Source organism: Symphalangus syndactylus, chromosome 11, assembly GCF_028878055.3.
Source record: "Symphalangus syndactylus isolate Jambi chromosome 11, NHGRI_mSymSyn1-v2.1_pri, whole genome shotgun sequence".
NCBI classification, from domain to species: domain Eukaryota; kingdom Metazoa; phylum Chordata; class Mammalia; order Primates; family Hylobatidae; genus Symphalangus; species Symphalangus syndactylus.
In genome coordinates, this window is record NC_072433.2 from 106196815 (window position 1) to 106224466 (window position 27652).

Consider the following 27652-nt stretch of genomic DNA (forward strand, 5'->3'; position numbering starts at 1 on the left):
AGCTTCAGCATGTTATCCAGAAGATCTAGCTGAAATAATTGATGAAGCTGGCTATGCGAAAGAGCAGATTTTAAAGTAGATGAAACAGCCTTCTGTTGGAAGAAGATGCCATCTAGGCCTTTCATAGCTAGAGAGGAGAGGTCAATGCCTGGCTTCAAAGCTTCAAAGAACAGGCTGACTCTTGTTAGGGGCTAATGCAGTTGGTAACTGTAAGTTGAAGCCCATGCCCATTTATCATTCTGAGAATCCTAGAGTCTTTAAGAATTATGCTAAACCTAGTCTGCCTGTGCTCTACAAATGGAACAGCAAAGCCCGGAAGACAGCACAGTTTACTAAATATTTCCAGCCCACTGTTGAGACCTACTGCTGAGAAAAAAGATTTCCTTTCAAAATATTGCTGTTCATTGACAATGACCTGTGCTCTGATGCAGGTGTACAAGGATATTAATGTAGTTTTTATGCTTGCTAAAACATTCATTCTGGAGTCCATGAACCAACAAATGCTTCCAACTTTTAAAGTCTTATTTAAGAAATACATTTCATAAGGCTATAGCTGTTATAGATAATGATTCCTCTGATGGATCTGGACAAAGTAAATTGAAAACCTTCTGGAAAGGCTTAACCGTTCTAGATGCCAGACTTGCACAATCTTTTTTTTGTTTTTTATTTTATTTTATTTTTTCTTTCTTTTGAAGACGGAGTCTCGCTCTGTCACCCAGGCTGGAGTGCAGTGGCACGATCTCGGCTCACTGCAAGCTCCGCCTCCCGGGTTCACGCCATTCTCCTGCCTCAGCCTCTCCGAGTAGCTGGGACTACAGGCGCCCGCCACCATGCCCGGATAATTTTTTGTATTTTTAGTAGAGACGGGGTTTCACCATGGTCTCGATCTCCTGACCTTGTGATCCACCCGCCTCGGCCTCCCAGAGTGCTGGGATTACAAGCGTGAGCCACAGTGCCTGGCCTTAATTTTTTATTTTTAGACAAGGTCTCACTCTGTTGCCTGGGCTGGAGTGTAGTGATGCTCACCACAGCCTTGACCTTCTAGGCTCAGGTTATCCTCCCACCTCAGCCTTTTGGGTAGCTGGGACTACAGGTGTGTGCCACTGTAACCAGCTAATTTTTTGTATTTTCTGTAGAGCTGGTTTCGCCATGTTGCCCAAGCTAGTCTTTAACTCCTGGACCCAAGGTTCTGGGATTGCAGGTGTGAGCCACCACGCTCAGCCAAGTTCAATAATTTTATTTGATTTAAAATTTACCAAGACTACGGAGACTGCTTTGTAACTTCTAGTACCATCGCTGAGAAAAAGTCAAATAGTAGTAGTATGATGCAGCAGCAGCAAAAGAAGGGTAATTCAGAACTAGATAAGGAATGATGAAGTGGTAATTGTGTTATTACTTGGTGTTTTCCTCTCTATTGTACTAAGTGTTTATTTCTGGGATTACTTTACATTTCTCAACTCTGCAAGTGTGATATTTGTATTAAATAGTAATTTGTGTGGGCTTTAAAATTAATATAGACTTGATGTGGGAAAATTTTGGGTCATGTTTGACAAAATACTTGCAATGTAATATCTGAAATTAGGTAGATAATTTCGGGTATAACAAAGGTGAAGTTATGAAGACATGAGTTTTTTATTCTACTGAAAGGAAACTGAAAATGTTGTTTAGAAGGGAGCAAATCTAAATTGTAAACATGTAAAATTCAACACAATATTTTGAGAAACAGTGGCAATCAGTATTCCCAAAATTTAATATCAAGGAGAAAAATTAGTTTCTAAATTATTTGAAAGACAACTTCTCTTAAAATTAACCTTTGGAGTTTATTCTTGCTAATGGTCTTATGAGAAGCCTTATGATCCCATCATGGATATTTATATAGGAGAGGAGATCATCATGTGATTTTTTTGTTTGTTTGAGCCAGTTCTTTTCACTTTGTGAAACTAGTGGAATCGTACTTGATTATTCTTTCTTCTTTTTTTTTAATTTTATTATTTTTATACTTTAAGTTTTAGGGTACATGTGCACAATGTGCAGGTTTGTTACATATGTATACATGTGCCATGTTGGTGTGCTGCACTCATTAACTCGTCATTTAGCATTAGGTATATCTCCTAATGCTATCCCTCCCCCCTCCCCCACCCTGATTATTCTTTCTTATTTTTAGGTAAAATTCCAGGCAAGCATGTTAACTAGGGAAGGCCCTGTTGGTACCATGGAAATAGCAGGAGACCAAGAATCAAGATATCAGGTTCTGAAGCCCACTTTGCCACTGAGACGTTATCAACTTATTTGGGCCTCGATTTTCTTTTCCATATAGCACATTCATTTGTATGTTCTCTCAAGTACCATTTTTAATATTTTTTGATAGAGTGTACAGAATAATTTTGGTTTTGGTAGGAATTAAGGTAAGGTATATATGAAGTATAATTTTTTTTTTTTTTTTTTGAGACGGAGGTTTCCCCTTTTACCTGGGCTGGAGTGCAATGGCATGATCTCAGCTTGCTGCAACCTCCACCTCCTAGGTTCAAGCAATTCTCCTGCCTCAGCCTCCCAAGTAGCTGAGATTACAGGCATGCACGACCATGCCCGGCTAGTTTTGTATTTTTAGTAGAGACAGGGTTTCTCTCCATGTTGGTCAGGCTGGTCTTGAACTCCAGACCTCAGGTGATCGGCCTGCCTCAGCCTGCCAAAGTGCTGGGATTACAGGCATGAGCCACCACGCCTAGCCTGAAGTATAATTTTTAAATATATGTGCTTGTGTAAAAATGAGGAGCAAGTAGAGAGTTGATAAAAACTTTACAAACTCAGTTTGGAAAACAGTTTGTGTTAGATGTCTTATTGTTGTAACGTGTGCCAGTCTATAATATGAATCCTAGGAGAACAACCATGTACCCTGTAATGGAAGAAACTCCTGCGATCAAAGAAGGTGGTAGGGAAAAGGACACACAAAAGAAGAGTTCTAGTTGGGAGGGTTATGCTAACTGTTGTAAAATTGAAAAAGAGCTATGAAATGCTTGCCAACAAGTCTTGAACTATGTATACTTTCTTTTATTGTGGTGACCGTTTTTGTGAAATTAAATGCTTCATTTATTCCGTTTATAAATTATTAGCTGCATTCTAGGCCCTCGTGTTAGAATTGAGGACTAGAGTAGAGAACAAGATAAACTTGAATCCTTCCTTTTTGAAATGTAACTTTTAATAATAGATATGGACAAAAAACATTTAAAAATTGTAATATATGCCGTGAAAAAAATAAACAGTAATGTGATAGAAAGTAATGGGAGCGGTAGTGGTTGGGAATTGTGACCTGAATGTTGGAAAGCAGCTAACTAGAAAAGACCAGGCAGATAAAAGGCAGATAAACACCTTGAGATGTAAAAAGGAACAGAAATAAGAGCGAACTGAGAGAAGGAAAGAATAGCCTGAGATGGGTTTATAGAAGGACCACCATTTAGAATTATTGACCATGGTAAGGTGTTGAGATTTTATTCCAAGTGCAGTGGAAAACTATGGAGGGGTTTAAGCACGGAAAATTACTTGGTGCAATAAACATTTTTCAAATATCATTCTTTGTGGAAATGCATTAGAGGGAGGCAAGAATGGAAGTTTGCTATTAGTAGAATAGGAGAGAGATTGTCGTGGTTCGGTTTAGACAAGGGTGGTAGCATTCACTGGAGATGAAAAAAGTGGACAGAGTTGATGCATATTTTGCAGATAGGACTGACAGAATTTGCTAATAGGCTGTATATGGGGAGGTAAGGGAAATAGTGCCAAATGTAGATTTTTTTTTTAAGAAAACACCTAAAATTGGTCTTTTAAAACATTTATTCTCCCTGCCTTAAAACATGATAGTTAATACTAGTATTCTACCTGGTAAATGTTTCCTTGACACTTTTATCATTTTTATTTATTTATATTTTTTAGGCTTATGCATCTGGATGTGACATTGTAATACTGGGAAGCGATTTTGAAAGATTACAGATAATCCCAGGAGCTAAACATGGAAATATTCAAGTGGGATGTGTAGACTGTTCAATGCAACAAGGCAAGGTTTGTAATCTTCTAATATACAAATTTGTTTGGAATATGGTTTTTGTCAGGATAATCTCTGAAGTGTGTATTTCCTATTGAAGTAGAGACTTGGCTTTGTTTCAAAGATAGTGTAGATAGAAAAATTTTTGGCTAAGATGCATTCTATAGAGTGCCAGAAATTCTATTCTTCTATAATTTTAAATTATAGCATCATCTTCTCTGTGAAAGAAATATAATACTTACTGATATAGAATGAGTCTAAAGCTTGCGTATTTAAAAGGTCGTTGGATGGGGGGAAAGGAGTAACAATAAATCTTCAATATGTACAAATAAACTAAAGGAAATGATTTAGAGTATTTTTTTTTTTGTCTGTAAACAGGTAGTTATCTCCTTGTAACTTCTGTGTAACAAGGGCTGTGTCACTTTTTGTGGAAATGAAAAACTCTTCGAGAGTTTATAATATTCTAAGCCCATAAGAAAAGTGAAAAACTTTATCTGGACTTCTATTTGCATATGAAAAATTGAAAGGTAACCTTGAAAGTAAAATAGCAACAACATAAACAAAAGAAACAAAGTATAAAATTCTTCTAGATCAGGTTAAATACAGTTCCTGTAGTACCAGAATGAGAAAGTCATACTGCTAGGCAAGGCAGCATAATATATAGCTTAAAATAACTCCATATAGGCATAGATGGTAAGGCCTATATATAGTTGTAGCTAGATTGGACTGAACTTCACAAATATACTCATATGATTCCGCTAGAACATTTTGTGTAAGGAATCAAAATGATCATATAAGAGTCCATGGACCCAATCATTTGTTTTTAAATCTAATCTTCATTTGAGGTAAACTTTCTAGGATTAAAAGTTGCCACCTGGGACTTAAAGATATTAATTATAAAAAGAGTTTCTGTTTTCTGAATCTTTACATATTTGTTGGACTACTGTTCTTTTTGTTAACATGGTATTCCTTCCCTTTAATATAGTTACAAGTGTCCCCTATCTTTTGTTGAGGCCTCTTATGACTTCTCACTATACAACAAAAATGATCTTTATTATGGAATGCTGAAAATCGTTGAGTTTTTTTTTGTTTGTTTGTTTTGTTTTTTGTTTTTGAGATGGAGTCTCGCTCTCTTCCCCAGGCTGGAGTGCGGTGGTGCAATCTCGGCTCACTGCAGCCTTTGGCTTCCAGGTTCAAGCAATTATCCTGCCGCAGCCTCCCGAATAGCTGGAATTACAGGTGCCCACCATCATACCCGGCTAATTTTTGTATTTTTTAGTAGAAACGGGGTTTCATCATGTTAGTAAGTCTGGTCTCAATCTCCTGACCTCATGATCTGACCTCCTCAGCCTCCCAAAGTGCTGGGATTACGTGAGCCACCGCGCCCAGCCTGTCCTTCAGATTTTTATTTTCATTCTCTTCATGTTTGTTTGATCTCCTAGCTCTTTTGTTCTGTAATCTTTCTTAACTGTATAAAAACTTGCTTAATACCATCTAGACTCACATGGAGCTGGTTAATGTTAAAAATCTAATTTAATACTTTGCAATATGAGCTATCTGTTTGTGATAGACTATATGACAGTCCAGGTTAGAATGAAGAAATCATGGCCAGGTGTGGTGGCTCATGCCTGTAATCCTAGAGCTTTAGGAAGGTCAAGGTGGGCAAATTGCTTGAGACCAGGAGTTTGAGACCAGCCTGGGGCAACCGTCTCTACAAAAATAAAAATAAGAAGTAAATAGCCGGACGTGGTGATGTGCTCCTGTAGTCCTAGCTACCCGGGAAGCTGAGGCGGGAGAATCACTAGAGCCCAGGAGTTCAGGCTGCAGTCAGCTCTGATGGCACCACTGCACTGCAGCCTAGGTGACAAAGCAAGGCCCCATCTCTACAAAGAAAAACAAAAAGAGGAATTAAGTCATTTGGTTTTATAATCATTCTAATGAAGAAATATTTTCTTCATTTACAGATATCAGTATTATCATTGTGGTTCCTTAAAGTATCAGGAAGAAAATTGGCAGGTTCTTGTACCTGGGGATTTCTGAGTGTTTGCATTTAAGAAGGAAATGTTCTTTGGGAAGCTGAGGCAGGTGGATCATGAGGTCAGGAGTTCAAGACCATTCTGGCCAAAATAGAGAAACCCCGTCTCTACTAAAAAATACAAAACAAAAAAAATTAGCTGGGTGTGGTGGTGGACGCCTGTAATCCCAGCTACTCAGGAGGCTGAGGCAGGAGAATGGCTTGAACCTGGGAGGCAGAGGTTGCAGTGAGCTGAGATCATGCCACTGCACTTCAACCTGGGTAACAGTGTGAGACTCTGTCTCAAAAAAAAAAAAAAAAAGAAGGAAATGTTAACATCATAGGCATCTGTATTTTTATTATTACTGTTTTTTTCTTTGTACTGTACCTACCACCTAATTCATTTTTCTGAGAAAATTAATCCTCATTTATCCTTTTATTCATCAGCTTCAAAGTATTCTTAGCCTATTACCTTGGAAAAGTTCAAATTGTTCACCTTGGTGTGAGGCCTTTTACAACCTGGCTCAGATCTGTTTTTTTAGTCTCAGGTACACTGTTCTGTTATAAGGAGCACTCTCTTCTTGGTGGGGTGCTGGTCATTCACTTCTAAACATACATTGCCTCTTTTAATCTTTACACCTGTTTTCATACTATGCCCTATTTATAAAGTTGAATACTCGCTGCTTTTTGAAATCCCACCCATAATTAAAGGCCCAAACTAAACAGTTCCTCCAGATCAATGCAGCACAAGTGACATCTATATCATAAGAACTCAGAACGCTTAAAATATCCATTCACGGTTTTTTCTCCATGTTGGTTGTGTCCTCATTTCTTACCTTCTCTTTACTAGATCATATGTTCTTTTTTCTATCCCTGATTCATTCATTTAATCTCTCTCTGTTTGATTTCCAATATTTTGATATTCTTTATATGAGACTCACTCAAGTTATAGTAGTAGTTACCTTATAAAACAGAGCCAGGAAAGGTTATGATCCATCAATTTAAAGAGTAAATTCAAAGGATAAAGTAGAATATGTTTTTAAAATGTTCTCAGGGAGTTTCCAGAGGAATAGACCTAAGTTACGTTTTTGAAAAGTTAATGTACGCTGGCAGAATTGTCAATTTAGAGGATGGATGACGACAGTTAACATTTACTGTGCATATTGTATGTCACTTAGTATATGCTAGGTGTTTTACAAATGTTATTTCAACCCTCAAAATAATGCTGTTAGGAAGATAGTGTTGTACATACTATGAACGCTGATAAGGAAACTAACGTTTGGAGAGATTAAGTTGCTAGTTACATAGTAAGTAGCAGTTCTAGGATTCTAATGCAGTTGTGATAGTCTTCAAAATTGACATTCTTAAGCATCAGTGAATGAAATTGTGTGTATTGGCATATTTAAAGTTATAGTATTCATTTCTTTGCTTTTTTTGATTCATAAATAAGTTAACATATCCCTAATAAGTTCTTCTTTTCTTTTTAAAAGATTGCAGCATCTTATGGAAATGTTATCTCCATTTTTGAACCAGTTGACCTACCGAAACAAAAGAAAAATTTGGTCAGTAATTTATGATTTCTTCTTTTAGGAATTGAAATGTTTTAAGTATTAAAAAAGTGTAAAATCAGAGTGATCATCGAGTAAATCGGTATAACTTATATACTGTAATTGAAGCTATATGTTAAATTCCATTTTGATATTAAAAATATATTTAAATTTTCCAAAATAGTGTAAAATCAGAGTGATCATCGAGTAAATCGGTATAACTTATATACTGTAATTGAAGCTATATGTTAAATTCCATTTTGATATTAAAAATATATTTAAATTTTCCATTGGAATAGAACTAAAATAAATTGTGCCAATGAATTGTTGAAATGCTTTATTTTATTTCTGACATTTTTAATTTTATAATATTTCAAGAGTCAGTAACCTAAAGTTTGGCACTACTTTACTGCTATTATCAAATACCGTTGTCGAGCCATATGTGGTACTTTTTCCTTTGTTTTATAATCTACCTTTATACAGGTTTTCTGCCTCTTCAGGGCTTAACTTTCTTGCATTACTTAGATCATGTAATACAATCGTTAACAGGTCAATGAATGTTTTTCTTTATAAGGAAGCTGTACTCAGAAATAGTTCTGAAAACTGGTTACCGAATAGTTTATAAATATTCGGATCATGTTAGCAGATTTTATAGGTTCTTTAATGCTTGTGCCTGTATTCCTCTCTATTTGGGAGGCTGAGGCAGGAGGATTGCATAAGGCCAGAAGTTTGAAACCAGCCTGGGCAAGATTTTAAAAAAAGTTTAGCCAGGCATGGTGGCGCATGCCTACAGTCTCAGCTGCTCAGGAGGCTGAGACAGGAGGATCGTTTGAGCCCAAAAATTTGAGGTTGCGGTGAGCAATGATCACACCACTGCATTCCAGCCAGGGTGACACATAGAGACCTTGTCTCTAAAAATAAAAATAAAAACAAACCATCTGAAAGAAGATAAGTATAGTGTCATTGAAAGAGCAGTGTAAGGAAGCTAAATGATGAGAAATTATGAACACAAAGAAGGAAACAACAGACCCTGAGGTCTACTTGAGGGTGGAGTGTGGCAGGAGGGAGGGGAGCAGCAAAGATAACTATTGGGTACTGGGCTTAATACCTGGGTGATGAAATAATCTGTACAAGAAGATCCCTTGACACAAGTTTACCTGTGTACCAAACCTTCACATGTACTCCCAAACCTAAAATTAAAAGATTTTTAAAAAGAAAAAAAAGAAAAAAAAAAAAAGAAAGAGCAGTGTATTGGGAGTCATAGGACTGGTTTCTATTTCTGGGTCTATCTAGCTAGTTGGTCTTAGGTAAGTCAGCCTTATGAAATTCTTTGCTTAACTCTCAAATTGATTAATATCTATTCAGTCTTGATGGGAATATTATTAGGCTAACATGTCAAAGACGGTTTAGGAATGTATTAATTATAAAGGACTGAACTCTTTTAATAGCAGACTTACCTTTATGTATCTTTTGGTAGTTTTCATATCATCTTCACTTAGCTCATTAGTATTTTACAAATTACTTCAAACCTAGTTTGTACAGCTATTATTTCTTCTTTTTACGAATAAGGCAGTAGAGTAGGCTCAAAGAATATAGTGACTTGACCAGTGAATCAGCTGTTAAGCCACAGAACTAAGAGTAAAACCATCTGTATTGATTCCTAGGTGTGAGTGTTCTTTCCTTACCTTGTGTTAATGAAAACTATTTTCTGAGTTAATTGATACTTACCTTTAAATTTCATGGAAATAGTGTTCACACTTCTGATTTCTGTTTGTTTTTTTAGATTGCCTAGTGAATCCAATATTTGAGCCTCTTAAAGCCTTAAGAATTAGTAATTGGCAGTACTAAAAAGAATTTTTTAAGGTGATTACCCCACCCAGCCCAGAACAGTGTATTTCAATACTCAATAAATATTTATTAAATAAGTAGCTTTTGAAAATCAGTATGTTATGTTCAAATGCCTTTATTGGGAAGGATGGAATAGAGAATTTCAGTGTTTGCCCATTTTCTCTTTTACTGATTATAATTGATGAATGTAATGTATAAAACTCAAAAATTGGCTGGTTTATTGGCTTATCAGCACTGACTTTGAAGAGAGGATAATAAAAAACTTGATGAAGAAGGGCAAAAGTGGATCAAATGGTAAAGTTACAGACTTGAAAGATGTATAAAATCTATGATTCTAAAATACAGTCTCAGAATCTTTAGATCCTTGTAAAAATATATTCTTTCCTTTTCTTTGTATATTATGGAGTATTCTTGTAAGGTGGTGGTCTTCATGAGAGTTGCACATCACAACTACCGTTGGATACATGTGCCCAGATCCTGCCCTGGGAATTTCTAAATCTGTAGCCGTAGGATTGTGTCTATGCACTTATATTTCTTGTTCTAGAGAGGGTTCTGGTATGTACTGTGATTGAAAGACATTCCTGCAAGGCAGTGTTTCATGAAAGCATATTCTGTAGGTCACCTATGTCAAAATCACCTGGGGTGTTAAAGTACAGGTTTCTGTGCCCCATCCTGAAGCTTTTGAACCTGAATTTTTGGGCACTGGTCTTGGAAATTTGAATTTTTAGTAACATCTCAGGCTATTATTTGTTGTACGAAAGTTTGAGAACCACCACATTAAGAGGGTATGAATCTAAATCTGTAATTGGGCTGTGAACTCAACTTAGTGTAGGCCACAACCTGAATTTAAAAAGTCTATGAAATAGAGAAAATATCAGAGTATATCACATGTAATAAGCACAAACGTAGGTTGTATTTATTTGTGTGTGTGTGTGTGTGTTCTGGGTCAGGGTACATTGTGTATTTCTTACTGATTTGCAGGCAGAAAGAAAGGGAAAAATTTCACTTTAAGAAGTTGTAAGCCCATAAATTATATAGTATTATCAAAATGTTTCATCTTTTATTCTGAATTTTCCCACATACTATTATGATCTCAGATGGGACAAAACAGTAAAAGAGAAGGAAACGTCAAATAGTAAAGCCACAGACACATTTAAAATTAAATTTTTAACTATAACTAATAATAATAAAGTAATAATTAAATCTGAGGTTAATAAGACTGCCATCCAAGGTAGCATATGGTTATTGATTGTTTTTTTTTTTTTTTTTTTTTTTTTGAGACGGAGTCTTTCTCTGTCCCCCAGGCTGGAGTGCAGTGGCGCGATCTCGGCTCACCACAACCTCCACCTCCTGGGTTCACACCATTCTCCTGCCTCAGCCTCCCGAGTAGCTGGGACCACAGGCGCCCGCCAACACGCCCGGCTAATTTTTTGTATTTTTTTAGTAGAGACGGGGTTTCACTGTGTTAGCCAGGATGGTCTCGATCTCCTGACCTCGTGATCCACCCGCCTCGGCCTCCCAAAGTGCTGGGATTACAGGCTTGAGCCACCACGCCCGGCCCATGGTTATTGATTGTTTATACTAAAGATAGAATTTTGACCACCAGTTATGGATATTCTCTCACATATCTTTATCATGTGTTCTCTATTTTTGTTGACTGAATTGAACATTTTGTTATCTTCAAAATTGACTGCCTGTGTTATTGTAAGAATAACAAGCATAAACGTACACATTTGACCGAGAAAATATGCCAATCATAATGGGCTAAATGACTCTTTTCTTAATTTTAGGAATTATATAGTCAGTGGCAGAAAAGTGGCCAATTTTTTCTGGAATCAATAGCACACAATATAACCTGGGATCCCACAGGTAAGAAAATAAGCAGGATTAACTAAAATGAAATATCACTTGCCTAGTTGTTCTTATTTTTATTACTCGCGTGTATTTCACTTCGGCTGTGTGTGAGATTGTGGGGAATACCAAAGAAGTAAAATGGATTATGCCTTTTTAGAATTTATACTGAAATGAAGACAGATAGGCACTGTAAGAAATGAGAGAATGTTCTAAGTGCTATAACAGGATACCCATTGTTTTTGGAAAGAGATATTTCTCTGGAGAATTAAGGTTTCACTGAAAAGGAGCCTTTGGACCTGAGAGTAAACAGACTTTAGCAATGAGAATTGGGTAGATGGAACAGGAAAAAAGTGAAATTTAAGAAAATATATGCCGGGCGTGGTGGCTCACGCCTGTATTCCCAGCACTTTGGGAGGCTGAGCCGGGCACATCACCTGAGGTCAGGAGTTCAAGACCAGCCTGACCAACATGGAGAAACCTTGTCTGTACTAAAAATACAAAAAATTAGTCAGGCGTAGTGGCGCATGCCTGTAATCCCAGCTACTTGGGAGGCTGAGACTGGAGAATCGCTTGAACCTGGAAGGTGGAGATTGCGGTAAGCTGAGATCATGCCATTGCACTCCAGCCTGGGCAACAACAGTGAAACTCTGTCTCAAAAAAAAAAAAAAAAAAAGGAAGAAAATATAATGAATACATGTATCAGTTGTCTATTTCTGCATTAGAAAAGCATCCTCCAAAATGATGGATGGCTTAAAACATCCATCATTTTACTGCTTATGATTCTGTTGATCAGGAAGGCTCTGTGGGAATGGCTTATCTGTTGTTCCATGTGGTAGTGACTGAAGCAGTTAATCTGCAGCTAAAAGATCCAAGAAAGGCCTTGTTCACGTATCTGGGCCTTGCTGCTTGCTATCTACTGGAATGCCTTTGTTCTCCTCCACATGGCCTCTTCTATGGCCCTCTCTAGCAGGGCAGCCTGGTTTTTACGTGGTGGCTGCATTCTGAGAGTGAAAGTAGAAGCTGCAAGGAAGTCCCAGAATGTTATTGCTGCCACATTATATGGTCACAAGTCCAGCTAATATTAAGGGATGGGAGACATAGACTCCACCTCTTGATGAAAGATATGGCAAAGTCATATTACATGGAGGCATCAACACAGGGAGACATAATTTATTGGGAGCCGTTTTTACCATTCTACGAAAGTGAGGGAAGGCACAGAGAAAGAAAGCATAAGATACATTATAATAAGGATTAGTACTTCACTGGGCTGAGTCTCAGTGGTGGTAAGGAGATAAGACCTTACCATGTTATAGGAGACCTTTAAAGTCATGCTAAAAAGTTTGAATTTAATTCTTTATGGTTGTCTAAAAACTATATATTTTCAAAAGAGGCTAGTGATATAAGATTTATGGTTTTGCGAGATTCGTCTGCTAGCAGTGAGTTAGAAGGGTCAGTGGCAAATGGAACAGAAGGAGTGACCTTTGGAGAGGTTGTATTCTGATTAGTCTGGATGAGAAATAAGAGCTTATTTCCATAGTAGTTGCTCAATTAATATTAAATGAATTAATGAATAGTGAAAGATATACATGGATATGAAATGTGTTCTGGCAGTAGAATTGACATTACCTGACAACTGGATTTGAAATTACTTTGAGAGTATCTATGACCACACAAAGAGTAATATGTAGGAGTTAGAGGTAGTGGAACATAAGGTATTAATTGGATATGTGGACCTTGAGAAGCTTGTATATCATAAAGCAATATACAGACATTTGAATCTAGAACATAAAAGTTATCTTTGGAGCAGGGCACGGTGGTTCAAACCTGTAATATCAGCACTTCAGGAGGTTGAATGGAGAGAATTGCTTGAGCCCAGGAGTTTGAGACCAGCCTGGGCAACATAGGGAGACTCCACCTCTACAAAACAATTTCTTAAAAGTTAGTCAGGCTTGGTGGCTGGCATCTGAGTTCTCAGCTATTCAGGAGGCTGAGGTGGGAGGCTTGTTTGAGCCCAGGAGGTTGAGGCTGCAGTGAGCCATGATTGTGCTACTGCATTCTAGCCTGGGTGACACAGCAAGACCTTGTCTCAGAAAAAAATTAAAAAAAAAAGAAAAGTTATCTTTGAGACATAGAAATAGAAGTCATCAGAGAGAGATATAAAAGTATTGGTAAACTGATTAATGCCTTTCTTTTGTGTCCAAATTTACTATTGTATCTTGCCTAAATCATAAGATTTTCTGTTTTAGACTTCTTATGCTTTTTTCCTGCTTTACTATCCATCATATCCTGCTTTAATATCTGTAATTTAATATCTGTAATATCTAATTCTTAGAGTTTGAAATCAGTGTACCATATTATATCTTACCTACTTTTCTTCCATTCCATACCTGGGATTAATTTTGTATTCTGTTTTAAATTCTTAATCTTTTATGGGATATCTTAATTTTATCTTCAGTTTATATTAAGCAAAAGAAAACTTGTATCTGTTGGTAAGTTCAAAAGTGGAATAATCAACATATTTAAATGAATTGTTTCATTACTTGTTGTGCTTTTCTTTCCCCGTCTATGAAACCTTCTATCTATTGCTCTACTATTCATTGAGCTTCTGCTTAGTGCCTGGCCTGTGCTGGAGACTTTGTGCATATTTTATAGCTAATCCTTACAACAACTGTATTTAAGCCTCAAATTTTTTAGATGAGAAAATTGAAGCTCAGAAATTACCCATCTAGATCAAATTCACATGGCTAATTAAGCATCTTACTTGGGATTTAGACACAGGGATTTCTGATCTAAAGTCTATGCCAGAGATCCACTTTCCTTTTGAAACAAGAAAACGAGAGCCAAGCATGCTGGCCCATACCTGTAATCCCAGCAGTTTGGGAGGCTGAGTTGGGAGGGTTGCTTGAGCCCAGGAATTTGAGACCAGCCTGGGCAACATAGCAAGACCCCGTCTCTGCAAAAAATTAAAAAAAGTGATTATTCTAGAAATACACAAATCTATAGTCTTTAATTGCCAAGGTGAATGCCATCTTTATTGTCAGCTTTTTTGCCAAAATTGCTTGTCTTTTGTATGGATGATAGCACGACCTTCTACTTAATTGCCAAGTCATAGAGTTGGAATCTGTCCTTTAACGGCTTGTTTTTTCTCTGTATTTATTTGGCATCAAATCTTGACAATTCTTTTTTTCATTTTTTCGTGAGACAAGGTCTTGCTCTGTTGCCCAGGCTAGACTGCAGTAGCTCAATCATAGCTCACTGCAGCCTTGACCTCCCAGGCTTGAGTGATCCTTTCACCTCAGCCTCGCTGGTGTCTGGTAGTACAAGTGCGTGTCTAACTAATTTTTGTAATTTTTTTCTGTAGAGACAGGGTTTCACTGTGTTGCCCAGGCAGGTCTTGAACTCCTGGGCTCAAGCAGTCCTCCCCACTAGGCCTCCCAAAGTGGTGGGATTACAGGTGTGAGCCACTGCACCCAGCCTTGACAATACTTGTTGAAACGGCTTTCAAATGCCTGCTTTTTAAATATTTGGTTGAGATCCTCATTATTTACCATCTGAATTTTTTTTTTTTTTTTTTTGAGGTGGAGTTTCACTCTTGTTGCTCAGGCTGGAGTGCAATGGCGTGATCTCAACTCACTGCAACCTCTGCCTCCTGGGTTCAAGTGATTCTCCTGCCTCAGCCTCCTGAGTAGCTGGGTTTACAGGCATGCTCCACCATGCCCGGCTAATTTTGTATTTTTAGTAGAGATTGGGTTTCTCCATGTTGGTCAGGTTAATCCTGGACTCCTGACCTCAGGTGATCCACCTGCCTTGGCCTCCCAAAGTGCTGGGATTACAGGTGTGAGCCACCGTATCTGGCCTACCATCTGAATTTCTATAGTTAATTAAACAGGTTTAATAGTTTACTAGTTGGTTAACCGCACACTTATGTTTTCCCTGATGTTGTCTGTCTCTAGAGTTGTTTTCTAAAAAGTATTTTTTTTTTTTTTTTTTTTTTTTTTGAGACGGAGTCTCGCTCTCTCACCCAGGCTGGAGTGCAGTGGCGCGATCTCGGCTCACTGCAAGCTCCGCCTCCCGGGTTCACGCCATTCTCCTGCCTCAGCCTCTCCGAGTAGCTGGGACTACAGGCGCCCGCCACCACGCCCGGCTAATTTTTTTGTATTTTTTAGTAGAGACAGGGTTTCACCGTGGTCTCGATCTCCTGACCTCATGGTCCGCCCGCCTCGGCCTCCCAAAGTGCTGGGATTACAAGCGTGAGCCACCGCGCCCGGCCCTAAAAAGTATTTTTAACCTTCTTTGTATACTAGAGTCTTTGAAATTTCGATGAAAGTTACAGATTATCTTTCTGGAAAAATGCACATATTGTATATGTGATTTTTGTATGTTATCTCAATAGAGGGAGATTCACAGGCCTCTCCATCTGTTGACTGCCCCTCTTCCAGTTAAGCCCTCTTGTTCTAAAATACAGATCCAATTTTGTAACAACTCCCCCAACAATCCCCCACTGCCACTTGAAAATCTTTTACTCCCAACTACCTATAACAAAGTCCAAATGCTGTAAACTTGAAAAACTCTTCACAGTCTCACCTTGGCATTTTTTCCATAGTTAATTTTTTTCTAGCCTTTCCATGTACGGTATTCGTTAACCTATACCACATGAAGAGGCATTCTTGGGAAAATATATGAACTTATATGTCTTCATGCCTTCGTTCATGTTAGGTTTCCTTTCTGAAATGCCTGTCTCTTTTACTTACTCATCCATTAAGGACCAGGTTGCATTTCGTCACTTTTCCTGGCACTTTTACTACAGGTACACATTAATGTCTCCTTCCTGTGGGCTTCCATAAAGCTTTGCACACATTTCTATCATGTGTGTAACACTTTTACATGGTATCATATTTCCATGTCTTTCTACTGAAATATGAACTCATGAAAAACGACAATGTTTTATTTGTCATTGTATTTCCAATGTCTAGCACAGTGGCTGGGACAAAGAAGATGCTCATTAAATACTTGTTAAATGACAGATTATAAGATCTCAAGCTATTTTAACAAAATTAAAATACAGCCTTCTCCTCCGTTCTTCAAATTTTTTTTTGATATTTGACTTTTTTTTAGAAGTTGTTTTATATGAAATTCTTGAGCATGTAAATTAAATCACTATTAAATACCTAAATAATAAATGATGAATAATATTTTTTTTTAGGCAGTCGTCTTTTAACTGGTTCCAGCTATTTGCAACTCTGGTCCAATACTAACTTGGAGAAGCCAACTGAAGATGAAAATTTAAATAAAACAGATCTTAACTTTGGAGATTGGAGATGCATTTGGCATTGCAAGTAAGCAATTAATCAGGGGAGAAAACTGATAAACCTGTTGTTCTGTGTGGTTTTATTATAAATGTATTTTAGTTGTGTAAAGCCACACTGACATAAAAAGTACTGATTTTTGGTCTATGGTATGCTTTTTCTTATACACAGATAATTCTGTATTTCCTGTGTTCTACAAATACATTTTTTAAAAATGTCAAATAAAATAGGAAGAAACATAAACGTTTCAGGCTTACATGAAGACCGTTAAATACAAACTTGCCAAATTATATGAAAAGATAGATGACTTTCATGCTTTTGAACGGAAGACTTCCTATTGTGAAGAAATCTATTTTTCCCACATAATCTATATATTGAACATAATCCTTGCCAAAATCTGAGTGGAATTTCTATTAAGCATAATTCTAAACTCTACTTAAAAGGATAAATATGGGAAAGTCAGAGAAATTCTGAAAGAAAAGAAGAATAAAGATATACAGTATAGTAAAATGAATTCTAACGCCACAGATGATCAAGCATTTTGTTGTTGATGTAGGAACAGACAGATTAGGATCCAGGATTAGACTCTGGAGTGCAATGATGCGAGGCTCACTGCAACCTCCACCTCCCTGGTTCAAGCAATTCTCCTGCCTCAGCCTCCTGAGGAGCTGAGATTACAGGCACATGCCACCACACCTGGCTAATTTTTGTATTTTTAGTAGAGACGTGGTTTCACCATGTTGGCCAGGCTGATCTTGAATTCCTGACCTCCGGTGATCCACCCGCCTCAGCCTCCCAAAGTGCTGGCATTACAGGTGTGAGCCACCGTGCTCAGCCTTAAGGTAGTCTTTTATAGCGGGGAAAACTAGCTAGCTCTGTAGACGGGAAATTAAGTTAGAGTCTTTCATACCTGATACCAAAACAAATGTGAGATGGAGGAAAAAATTCTATAAAATGGAACAAAAATATTAGAGGAAAATACAGGTGAAATTTTATATTTTAGAGCTACATTGTCCAGTATGGTAGCCACTAACTACATGTTATTATTGAGCATTTGAAATGCAACTAGTCCAAATTGAGATGTGCTGGACTTCAAAAATTTAGTATTAAAAATAGTGTAAAATATCTCTAACATTTTTAAAAAATATGTTGAAATGATATTTTTATATATTAGGTTAAATAAAAAATATTAATTTCCCCTGTTTTAACTTTTTTTAAAAACGTGGCTGATAGGAAATTTAAAATTACATATTTGGCTAACATTTGTCATTTACGTTATATTGCTGTTCGACAAGAAATGCTGCTTTAGAGTTAGGGAAAGACTAAGAATGACACCCAAACTGGAAATGGATAGGATAGGAAAAATTAATAGTTCTAACCGTATCAATAAAACGTTTCTATAAAGCAAATTGTCCACAAGGAAAGAAACACAAACACGAGGAGAAATATGTGCAGTTTTGGGCAAATGCGTTTTTAAAAGTAGGCCTTAAATTAGTTAGAAAAGAACAGGTATAACAATAGTAAGCAACACTGGGCAATGGAGAGAAATTTTTAACAAGGTATAGAACATATTAAAAATAAGTGCAATAAGAGGTGATCTCGCTTGAAATCAAGAATGTTTGAAATGTTCAGAAAAAGGATGAATCTTACCTAATAGTGTTTAGAGAAATAGGTGCTCTCGTATACCGTCAATAAGGGAGTACAGTTGATATTATGTTTCTTTTTTTTTTTTTTTAGATGAAGTCTCCCTCTGTCGCCCAGGCTGGAATGCAGTGGTGTGATCTTGGCTCACTGCAATCTCCGCCTCCCGGGTTCATACCATTCTCCTGCCTTGGCCTCCCGAGTAGTTGGGACTACTGGCACTCACCACCACGCCTGGCTAATTTTTTGTATTTTTAGTAGAAATGGGGTTTCACCATGTTAGCCAGGATGGTCTTGATCTCCTGACCTTGTGATCTGCCCGCCTCAGCCCCCCACAGTGCTGGGATTACAGGCATGAGCCATGGTGCCTGGCCTGATAATATCTTTCTGGAGCACATTTTGGAAGTATGATTCAACAGGCTTAATTTTTTTCATATCCTTTAAATAAGGTTTCCAGGTTTCATTCATTCATTCAACAAATATTTGTTGAATGGTTCCAGGCAACTTTAAAGATGCTTAGAATATTGCAGTGAACAGATAGGGGTAGATAGGAAATAAACCAGTAAACTGGTATAAAAGGATTTAAGTGAAACTGACTAGGTTTATATGAAGTGGTGATAGCATAAATATCACATACCAAAGTAAGGCAGACGTTCCATATGTAGAATTTACAGAGGATATTTCAAAGGAGCAGGTTCCATGTATTTTGCACCCCTCAGATAGGTAATGGGTTAACATGTAGAAAGAGAATATAATTTTGCATAAATAATTCTTTAGAAAGAGCTGTAGGCCGGGCACGGTGGCTCACGCCTGTAATCTCAGCACTTTGGGAGGCCGAGGTGGGTGGATCACCTGAGGTTGGCAATTCAAGACCAGCCTGGCCAACATGGCGAAACCCCGTCTCTACTAAAAATTACAAAAATTAGCCAGGCATGGTGGCACATGCCTGTAATCCCAGCTGCTTGGGAGGCTGAGGCATGAGAATAGCTTGAACCTGGGTGGCAGAGGTTACAGTGAGCCAAGATCACACCACTGCACTCCAGCCTGGGCAATAGAGTGAGACTCCATCTCAATAAAAAAAAGAAAAAATAATAATAATATTTTGTCTTAAGGATATCCTTAGGATTAACCAGATGTTTTAAAAATGTGTGTGCAGGCATGTTCACCTTTTTGTTGTTGTTGCAGCAAAAATTAGAAAACAGCAGTGAAAAATTATTTGAAATCCTTGTATGTATATATATGTAAACATATACAATGGAATATAAGCCAATAAAGTAATAATGTAGATCTGTACACCTGCACACATATACACATCTTTTGCGTCTATATACAGAGATGTTCACGACATATTTTTGTTGTTGTTGTTTGAGACGGAGTCTTGCTCTGTCACCCAGGCTGAGTACAGTGGCGTGATCTTGGCTCACTGCAACCTCCACCTCCTGGGTTCAAGCAATTCTCCTGCCTCAGCCTCCCAAGTAGCTGGGATTACAGGGGCGTGCCACCAGGCCTGGCAAATTTTTTGTATTTTTAGTAGATATGGGGTTTCATCATGTTGGCCAGGCTGGTCTCGAACTCTTGACCTTGTGGTCTGCCCACTTCAGGCTCCCAAAGTGCTGGGATTACAGGCGTGAGCCACTGTGCCCGGCCCGTGACATATTTTTTAATGGGTGATAAGTATGACTTCAGTTTCTAGCCCTACTTCTCCCACCTTTTCCTGCAGAAAGTAGAGAGTGGAGGGAAGGATTTGGAAGTTTATGTATTAAAATGTTAACATTGGTTTTGTCTGAGGAAAGGATGTGGTGGTATTGGTGAAAAATGTAAATGATTTCATTTGCTTTTTATCTACCTGTATCAACTTCAATGTATTATGCTTAAAATCAGAAAAAAAAGTTATTTGTATCTGAAATGAAATGTGACAGAATTCCTCTTTGGATATCTTTACAAATAAATTTAGTACTGACCTATCTAATCATGAATTTGGGCAAAGAAAAGGAAAGCAGTGATAGTGGTGAGTGTCTTGAGATCAATATATATGAGTAGCTGTAAGGGAAGGCAATGAAGAGAAATGAACCAAAGTTCCTTTGAGAAGAAAAGGCAAGTATGTACCAAGTATATAGGTGAAGCTGATAGGCTGAATCCCTAATTGCTGCAAGTCCCCTGTTAACCCACACATAATCTTTAATTAGGTAAGTATTACCCTAAGGCAAACTTATTATATATTATCCATGAAAATATATGTTGGCATATAGGGATCCATGGTTCTGGAAACTAGATTTCCAGATTTAAAAAATGAAATCATTGTCTCTCATTCTAAGGGAATGAAATTTATGACTTTTGTTTTAGGCCTTAAAGATTTTGACAAGCCATTCCTTCCATGAGTCTATGGATGTATGTTTTTATATTTAAAGTTTATCTTACTAACTAGTTCATTTTTCAGGTACACAAAGATGTGAGTGTGAAACTTATAACATTTTCTGTCTTTTGAACCAATTGCTGATTTATAATTTTGAGAATATTGAACTTTTTCTTTTTAGTTTTCATTGCAAATTATTCCTTATCTGTTTAATTTACAGAACTGCTTCCCAAGTTCATTTAATGAAATTTTCACCAGATGGAGAATTTTTTGCCACTGCTGGGAAGGTAAATTGTGAAAATGCTATTGCCAAATTATGTGTTTATAGTTTAGTTTGAAACTTTAAAAACATTAACTGGCTTCATTCTTTTATTGATTTAACTTGAAAATAATAGTTTCCATTAAAAATTTGTTTTTTTGTTTGTTTGTTTTGAGATGGAGACTCACTCTGTCACCCAGGCTGGAGTGCAGTGGCGCGATCTTGGCTCACTGCAGCCTCCGCCTCCCAGGTTCAAGCGATTCTCCTGCCTCAGCCTCCCGAGTAACTGGGACTATAGCTATACACCACTACACCCGGCTAATTTTTGTATTTTTTAATAGAGACAGGATTTCACCATATTGGCCAGGCTGGTCTTGAACTCCTGACCTCGTGATCCGCCCACCTCGGCCTCCCAAAGTGCTGAGATTACAGGCGTGAGCCACCATGCCCGGCCATTGAAAATTTTAAGTAGCAGAAATTGACTCCATTATTGTGGTGTTAAAATACTGTGTGATGTAATTGAAATAACATAGACTTAGGGGCAGATCTGGATATAAATCTGCCATTTACCGGCTTTATCATCTTGGCAAGTTAATCTTCTTGAGCCTTTCATTTCTCATGTGTAATATGAGGATAAAAACATCTACTTCATAGGTCATTAATCATAGGATTAATTTAGACAATATATGCAGTATAGAGTGACCGGCACAGTGCCTTTCATGGCTTCGATTTATATTACCTTTTAGCTGATGTATGTTAGGCTGTTTTTAATATATAAGACTTCATAGGCTTTCTAGAAAGATAGTAGTAACCATTTCTTTAGTGTGCATACATTATTACCTGTTTATTTTAAAGCAATGTATTTATTTGAAGTTACTTTTATTCATTGGTTCATAGAGCATTTCATGAGCTACTAATAAGTCAAATTATTGTTTTTACGGCTCAAAGCCTTCTGCAAACTAAGAGTGTAAGATACTCCAAAACCACAGTAAGGTTTTTGTTTTTTAGGAGAGAAGTAGAGCTGTTTATTCTGGGAACTCAGTTATAGCTTAAAAGCAGTACCTGGTACATTCTAGTCTCCTTTGCTTTTCCCTTATTTCCTATATTAGGACTATAAATTTGATTGTACATGGAATATTTCATATATATTTATATATTAACGCGTTATTTTCATCATCAGCATTTTCTTTGAAAAGTCACATGAAAATTCATGAAAAGTATCTTTTTTTTTTTCAATAATTAGCAGTCTTCATAAGTCTGCTAGTGGTATTAATTTCTTATTTAATATTTGGCTTACTGGAAAAGAAGTCCTTAATTTTATCTTTGAGTCTTTCCTGAATGACTCCATTTCCCATACTCTAGTAATTAGCAAGCATTTTTCTTGAACACAGAATACGCACATTCACACACTTCAGTTTTTAAAGCACAGTTAGGCAGTGCTAATAGAAAAGTGCCGGCATCAGAATTTTCTTAATTCCTCTGTGCCCAACGTCTCTTCCCATCACCAAGTTCTTGCCACTGGGGAGAAAATTCTTACTTTTGCTATTTGATTTAATCTTTAATTCTGATCTGTATGTTTTTCTGTTTTTTTTGTTTGTTTGTTTGTTTTGTTTGTTTGTTTTTTTCCATAGGATGACTGTCTTTTGAAGGTATGGTATAATGTAGAAAACTGGCGGACAGCTGTTACTTCTCCAGATAGAAGTTCAGAAAAACAATCCCAAGGAGAAATTGACTTTTCTTTTGTGTATCTGGCCCATCCTCGAGCAGTAAATGGATTTTCCTGGCGTAAAACAAGCAAATATATGCCTAGGTCAGTGGATTGGTCATTTCCCCCCACATATTAAGGGAACATCATCTCTGTTACCTTGATTGCTTCTCTCACTTTTGAGAGTCCATAGTTACAGGACTTCTGAGCCTGTGAAGATTAGAGTAATATTAAATAGTCTCTGGCCTGCACATATCTGGCTGTGGGTCAGCTATGTTTGATGCCTAGGATAAGAGCCATATTAAAGGAGTTTAAGCTGGGATAGTTTACTCCATATCAGATGTCTTTAAGTTGCAGAGTTGTACATATTTTCTTTTTCTTTGTGTTTTGTGTCTAATTCTGTCATCTTTTTTCTCCGGATTGTTGTTTGTTTATATTTTTACATAAATACTCTGTTGTCTTGTACCTTCTAGTGTGTCTTCCCTGGTTTTCTTCTTTTAAAAAATAGCTTTATTAAGAGGATATACCATGAGTTCTTGTATGTTTATTTGACTGCACCCAGCATATCTGAGGAAAAGAGAGAGTAGGTTAATACCCTACATTATTCTTCTTTGAAACAGATATAAGTTTAACCACAAAAGCACACAGTGACACACACATGCATACCCTCAGTACCTTCTTTTTTTTTTCTGTATTTCTGGAAAGAGTTAATATAATACTGAATTTTAGTAGGTTATAGAGACCTATTACTTAAATACAGGTATAAATTCCCTATTTTTGTTTGTTTTTTATGTGTTTTTGTTTTGTTTAGTTTTGAGACAGGGTCTTGCTTTGTCACCCAGACTGGAGTGCAGTGCCCCAGTCATGGCTCACTGCAACCTCCACCTCCTGGGCTCAAGTGATCCGCCCGCCTCAGCTTCTCAAACAGCGGGGACTAGAGGTGTGTGCCACCATGCTGGGCTAATATATTTTTTTCTTTTCGGATTGTTTATAGAGATGGGGTTTTGCCATGTTGCCCAGGCTTGTCTTGAACTCCTGAGCTCAGGCGATCTGCCTGCTTCAGTCTCCCAAAGTGCTGGAATTACAAGCATGAGACGTGTGCGCAGCCAGAAATCCCATTTTGTACCATATGGCCATTTTCAATTTGGCCAAACCATGTGGCATTTTTTTCCTACCTTTTCACTGTTTTATGAATTTTGCTGACTAGATGTTTTGAGCTATAGTGTAGCTGTAGCCAGGACAGGGATAGAGAAAAGAGAGTGAGAAAAAATGGAGGGAGATGGTTGTGAGGATGGGGAAAGGAGGAGAAACAAGGGGTTGGGGAAGGAAAGAAAAAAAAATGCTAGGAAGGGAGAGGTAGGGGACAGAAGGAGAGAGGTAGAAAGGGAGGGTGGCCTGGAAAGGCTGTGAAAGCAAAGAATGGTGGGAGAGGGAAGCCCGGAGAGGAGGTAGAAAGGGAGAAGAAGACAAGGAAGTAGACAGAAAGAGGAGAGGGAATCAGAGGGAGAGAGATGCAAGAATGGAGGAGGGAAGGAGAAGGAGAGAACAACCAGTACAAATCATGCTGTTCTCCCTTCTCTTTTGCAACTTCTTTTTTAGTCAGGTGGGTATGTTTAACAAAGTGGCTACTAGGCAGTATTTTGATTTCTTTTCTCATTTACTTTAACTCACTGAGTTGCTGATAAAACCTGCTGATTGTTGTGTTTTTAAAAATCAGATATGTATGCTGGAACAAGTTACTACTACAAACTATTGTGACTTTTTCATTCTTTCTTCTAAACTGACTGAATTCCCTGGTGGAAGGTAGTCCTTGTTGATAGGGTTTCAGCCTTTGAGCTCTTGATGCTTATGGGACTTATTAACATATATGTAATTGATTTTTGCTTTTATTTTAAGGAGGTGGCAAAAAGGAAATTAACTGAAAGTCAAGGATGACTAAGGAGGGGGAAGTGTTTAGTACTTACTTTATCATGAATATTCAATTCTTGAATTTCACTGCTTTGGGCATCTGTTAGGCAAGGAGAGAATAAGTGTACCCAGTAGTTACTGTAGCTTTTTGTGACAGTGTGGAGGTGCCTTTATAGAAAGTAGAAATGAAGCATATGATATAATTCAAAGAACTATCCACTCAATAAATCAGAAAATTTTATTAGAAGATGTGGTTATTTCTTGTGTGTCAACTGAGAGATTGTGGCTTAATCTCAGTCTTTGTTTTTTTAGATGTGAAAAGAATCTAATTGAGAGCTGGGATGGTGGCACACACCTGTAATCCCAGGATGAGGCGGGAGGATTACTTGAGCCAGAGGATTGCTTGAACCCAGGAGTTTGAGAGCACCCTGGGCAACATAGTGAGACCACATCTCTTAAAAAAAAAAAAAAGAAAGAACGTTTGGCAAGATTATTGAAACAAGAACTACTGAATTCTAGGCAGAAAAGAAATAGGTTGGCGAGCATTTGCTGTGATGAAATCTGTACATACTGATATTTTCTTCATTGGTACCTTAGTTGGTACATTTAAGTAATTACAGAATCATTGTAGAATTGTCTGTGATACTATGTGAAATTTGTATTTTTGCTTCTAAAATCTTTTCATTCCTTAGGGCTTCTGTGTGTAATGTACTGTTGACTTGCTGCAAAGATAATGTGTGTCGTCTTTGGGTAGAGACATTTTTACCAAATGATTGTTTGCTATACGGAGGTGACTGCAGCCATTGGACTGAATCAATTAATTTAACAAATAACTTCAAGAGAAATACTTCCAGTAAAGAACGAGTTCAAAATGCTTTAGAAGTGAGTGTTTTTGTTACATTACTTACTACAAGTTTTAAAACCTTTGGTACATTGCCTTTTTGGTAACAAAGTAATGTTATAAAAAATCTATATCCTAGGAAAATAATTCTTAGAAAATTTTCATTTCTATTTGGTTCAAAAAACATATTTTTATCTAGATTTTGTCTGGAACACAAAACTACCTATAATTATGAAGTTACTCTTAGGTTTACTGATGATGATAAAAGGATGATTACGTTTGACTTAGCTGAAGTAACATGAAGTAAAATCTGAGAATGCAAAGATTTGACTCTAGAAATAACTTATTTTGTCTTTCTTAGAGCTTGAGTAGTTTATCCTATTCTGTTCTTCTACATTTTTATCTTTAGAAACCCCACCCCACCCCCAGAACTTGGGGTCTTTACAAATTAATATTGAAAGTAAAAGTCAATTTTTGGTTTTTGGACACACTAAAGGTAGAATAGTAATACATTTGATCATAGCCTAAAGGCTGAGAAACAATAGTAGGATAGTAATACAGATTCTTCTAATTTTTTTTTTTTTTTTTTTTTTTTTCTGAGACAGATTCTCACTCTGTCAACTAGGTTGGAGTGCAGTGGCATGATCTTGGCTCACTGTATTCCTGGCCTTAGCCTCCTGAGTAGCTGGAATTACAGGTGTGCATCACCGTGCCCAGCTAATTAATTTTTGTATTTTTAATAGGGAGAGGGCTTTACCGTGTTGGCCAGGGCTGGTCTCGAACTCTTGACCTCAAGTCATCTACCTGCCTCGGCCTCCCAAAGGGCTGGAATTACAGGCATAAGCCATGGTGCTCGGCCATTTATTTTCTTAATACTGAAAAGAAGAAGTGATTTTATTTTTTGTGGATTTTTTTTTGCGGGGGGCGTTGTTTTGTTGTTTTTTGAGACAGAGTCTCTGTCTGTCACCCAGAATGGAGTGTAGTGGGGCGATATGAGCTCACAGCAACCTCTGCCTCCCGGGTTCAAGCAGTTCTCCCTCCTCAGCCTCCCGAGTAGCTGGGATTACAGGTGCGTGCCACCACGCCTGGCTAATTTTTGTATTTAAAGCAGAGATGGGGTTTTGCCATGTTGGCTCAAGTAATCCTCCCACCCAGGCTGGCTCGAACTCCCGGCCTCAAGTGATCTGCCTGCCTTGGCCTCTCAAAGTGCTGGGATCACAGGCGTGAGCTACCATGCCCGGCCCTGAAAACAGAAGTGATTTTAAAACAATTTATCTTTGAATGCTTTGTATGATTATGCAGCAACTATTTTTCTAATTTGAATAGTATTCTGATGGCTCAGAATATAATAAATTCTGTATTGATTCAACAACGAATAGAATGGTTACATGTAGTAATAGCTGAAAGAAGTTGTTGACCAGGAATCTGAAGACTTGTTCTACCTTTTGCCCTGCCTCTTCTTAGCTAGATGATCTTGGGTTCTATATAGACTATTTTATCATACGAAAGATGAGAATAACAATATTTGCACTGCCTGCCTCATGGCATCAAATGGGTTGATCTCTATGAAAATGCTTTGTAAATTATGAAATGTCCCATGTGCAGTGGTAATATTATTTAATACTATGTGGTCACAAGGAGTTAGCTATAGATGAAAGAGGACAATGTATGTAGAGATATCATTCACAAACAATAGTATTGGAAAAAAAATTTTTTAACATTTGATTTTAGGAAATACATTTTAAGAAAATAAGCCTAATAAAAATTGCAAAATACTGTATGAGGGTTAAGAGAACAGCCAGGTACTTTAAGTCATAAATTTATTCTTCAGGATTCAAATTTGCTGTACTGAAATACTGAAAGGTGTTTTTACATATAAAATGTTAAAAGACATTTTTACTTATAAAACATATAAAATGTTCTAAACTAGGATATATGTAACTTCTGACAATCATTATGTAACCTATACATAGATAACTTTTGACAATATAGGCATTAGTTTTGTTTCTATTCACACAGGTAAATCTGAGACATTTTCGTAGAGGTCGGAGGAGATCACTTGCGCTTGTAGCACATACGGGATATCTGCCACATCAGCAGGATCCTCATCATGTTCACAGGAACACTCCACTGCATGCCAATGCACTTTGCCACTTTCATATTGCAGCCAGCATCAACCCAGCCACAGGTAATGAAACATTGTTCAAAACAAGTTTCTGAAATTGAATAGATTGATTTTATAACAAGTAAGTTATACTTTCAGTTTTCAAATAAGTAAAATATTGGAGGTGACTTTCTTAGCCCACTTTTCGTTGTAGCAAGCTCACTGATTTCTGTTTGTTT

At 37.4% G+C, this 27652-nt stretch overlaps 1 protein-coding gene across 8 annotated transcripts in view; it reads left to right on the forward strand.

Moving 5' to 3' along the window:
• DMXL1 (Dmx like 1) overlaps positions 1-27652 on the forward strand; it is a 185086-nt gene that overhangs the window by 22747 nt on the left and 134687 nt on the right. For 7 of the 8 annotated variants that reach the window (XM_055298757.2, XM_055298758.2, XM_055298759.2 and 4 more), the window contains exons 2-9: positions 3925-4050; positions 7538-7609; positions 11233-11311; positions 16500-16632; positions 20817-20883; positions 22487-22665; positions 25161-25350; positions 27329-27497. In XM_055298757.2, coding sequence (XP_055154732.1) covers positions 3925-4050; positions 7538-7609; positions 11233-11311; positions 16500-16632; positions 20817-20883; positions 22487-22665; positions 25161-25350; positions 27329-27497 — 1015 coding nt within the window. Of the gene's footprint in view, positions 1-3924; positions 4051-7537; positions 7610-11232; positions 11312-16499; positions 16633-20816; positions 20884-22486; positions 22666-25160; positions 25351-27328; positions 27498-27652 lie in introns of those variants that run through there. The other variant, XM_063612941.1, reaches the window with a different exon arrangement.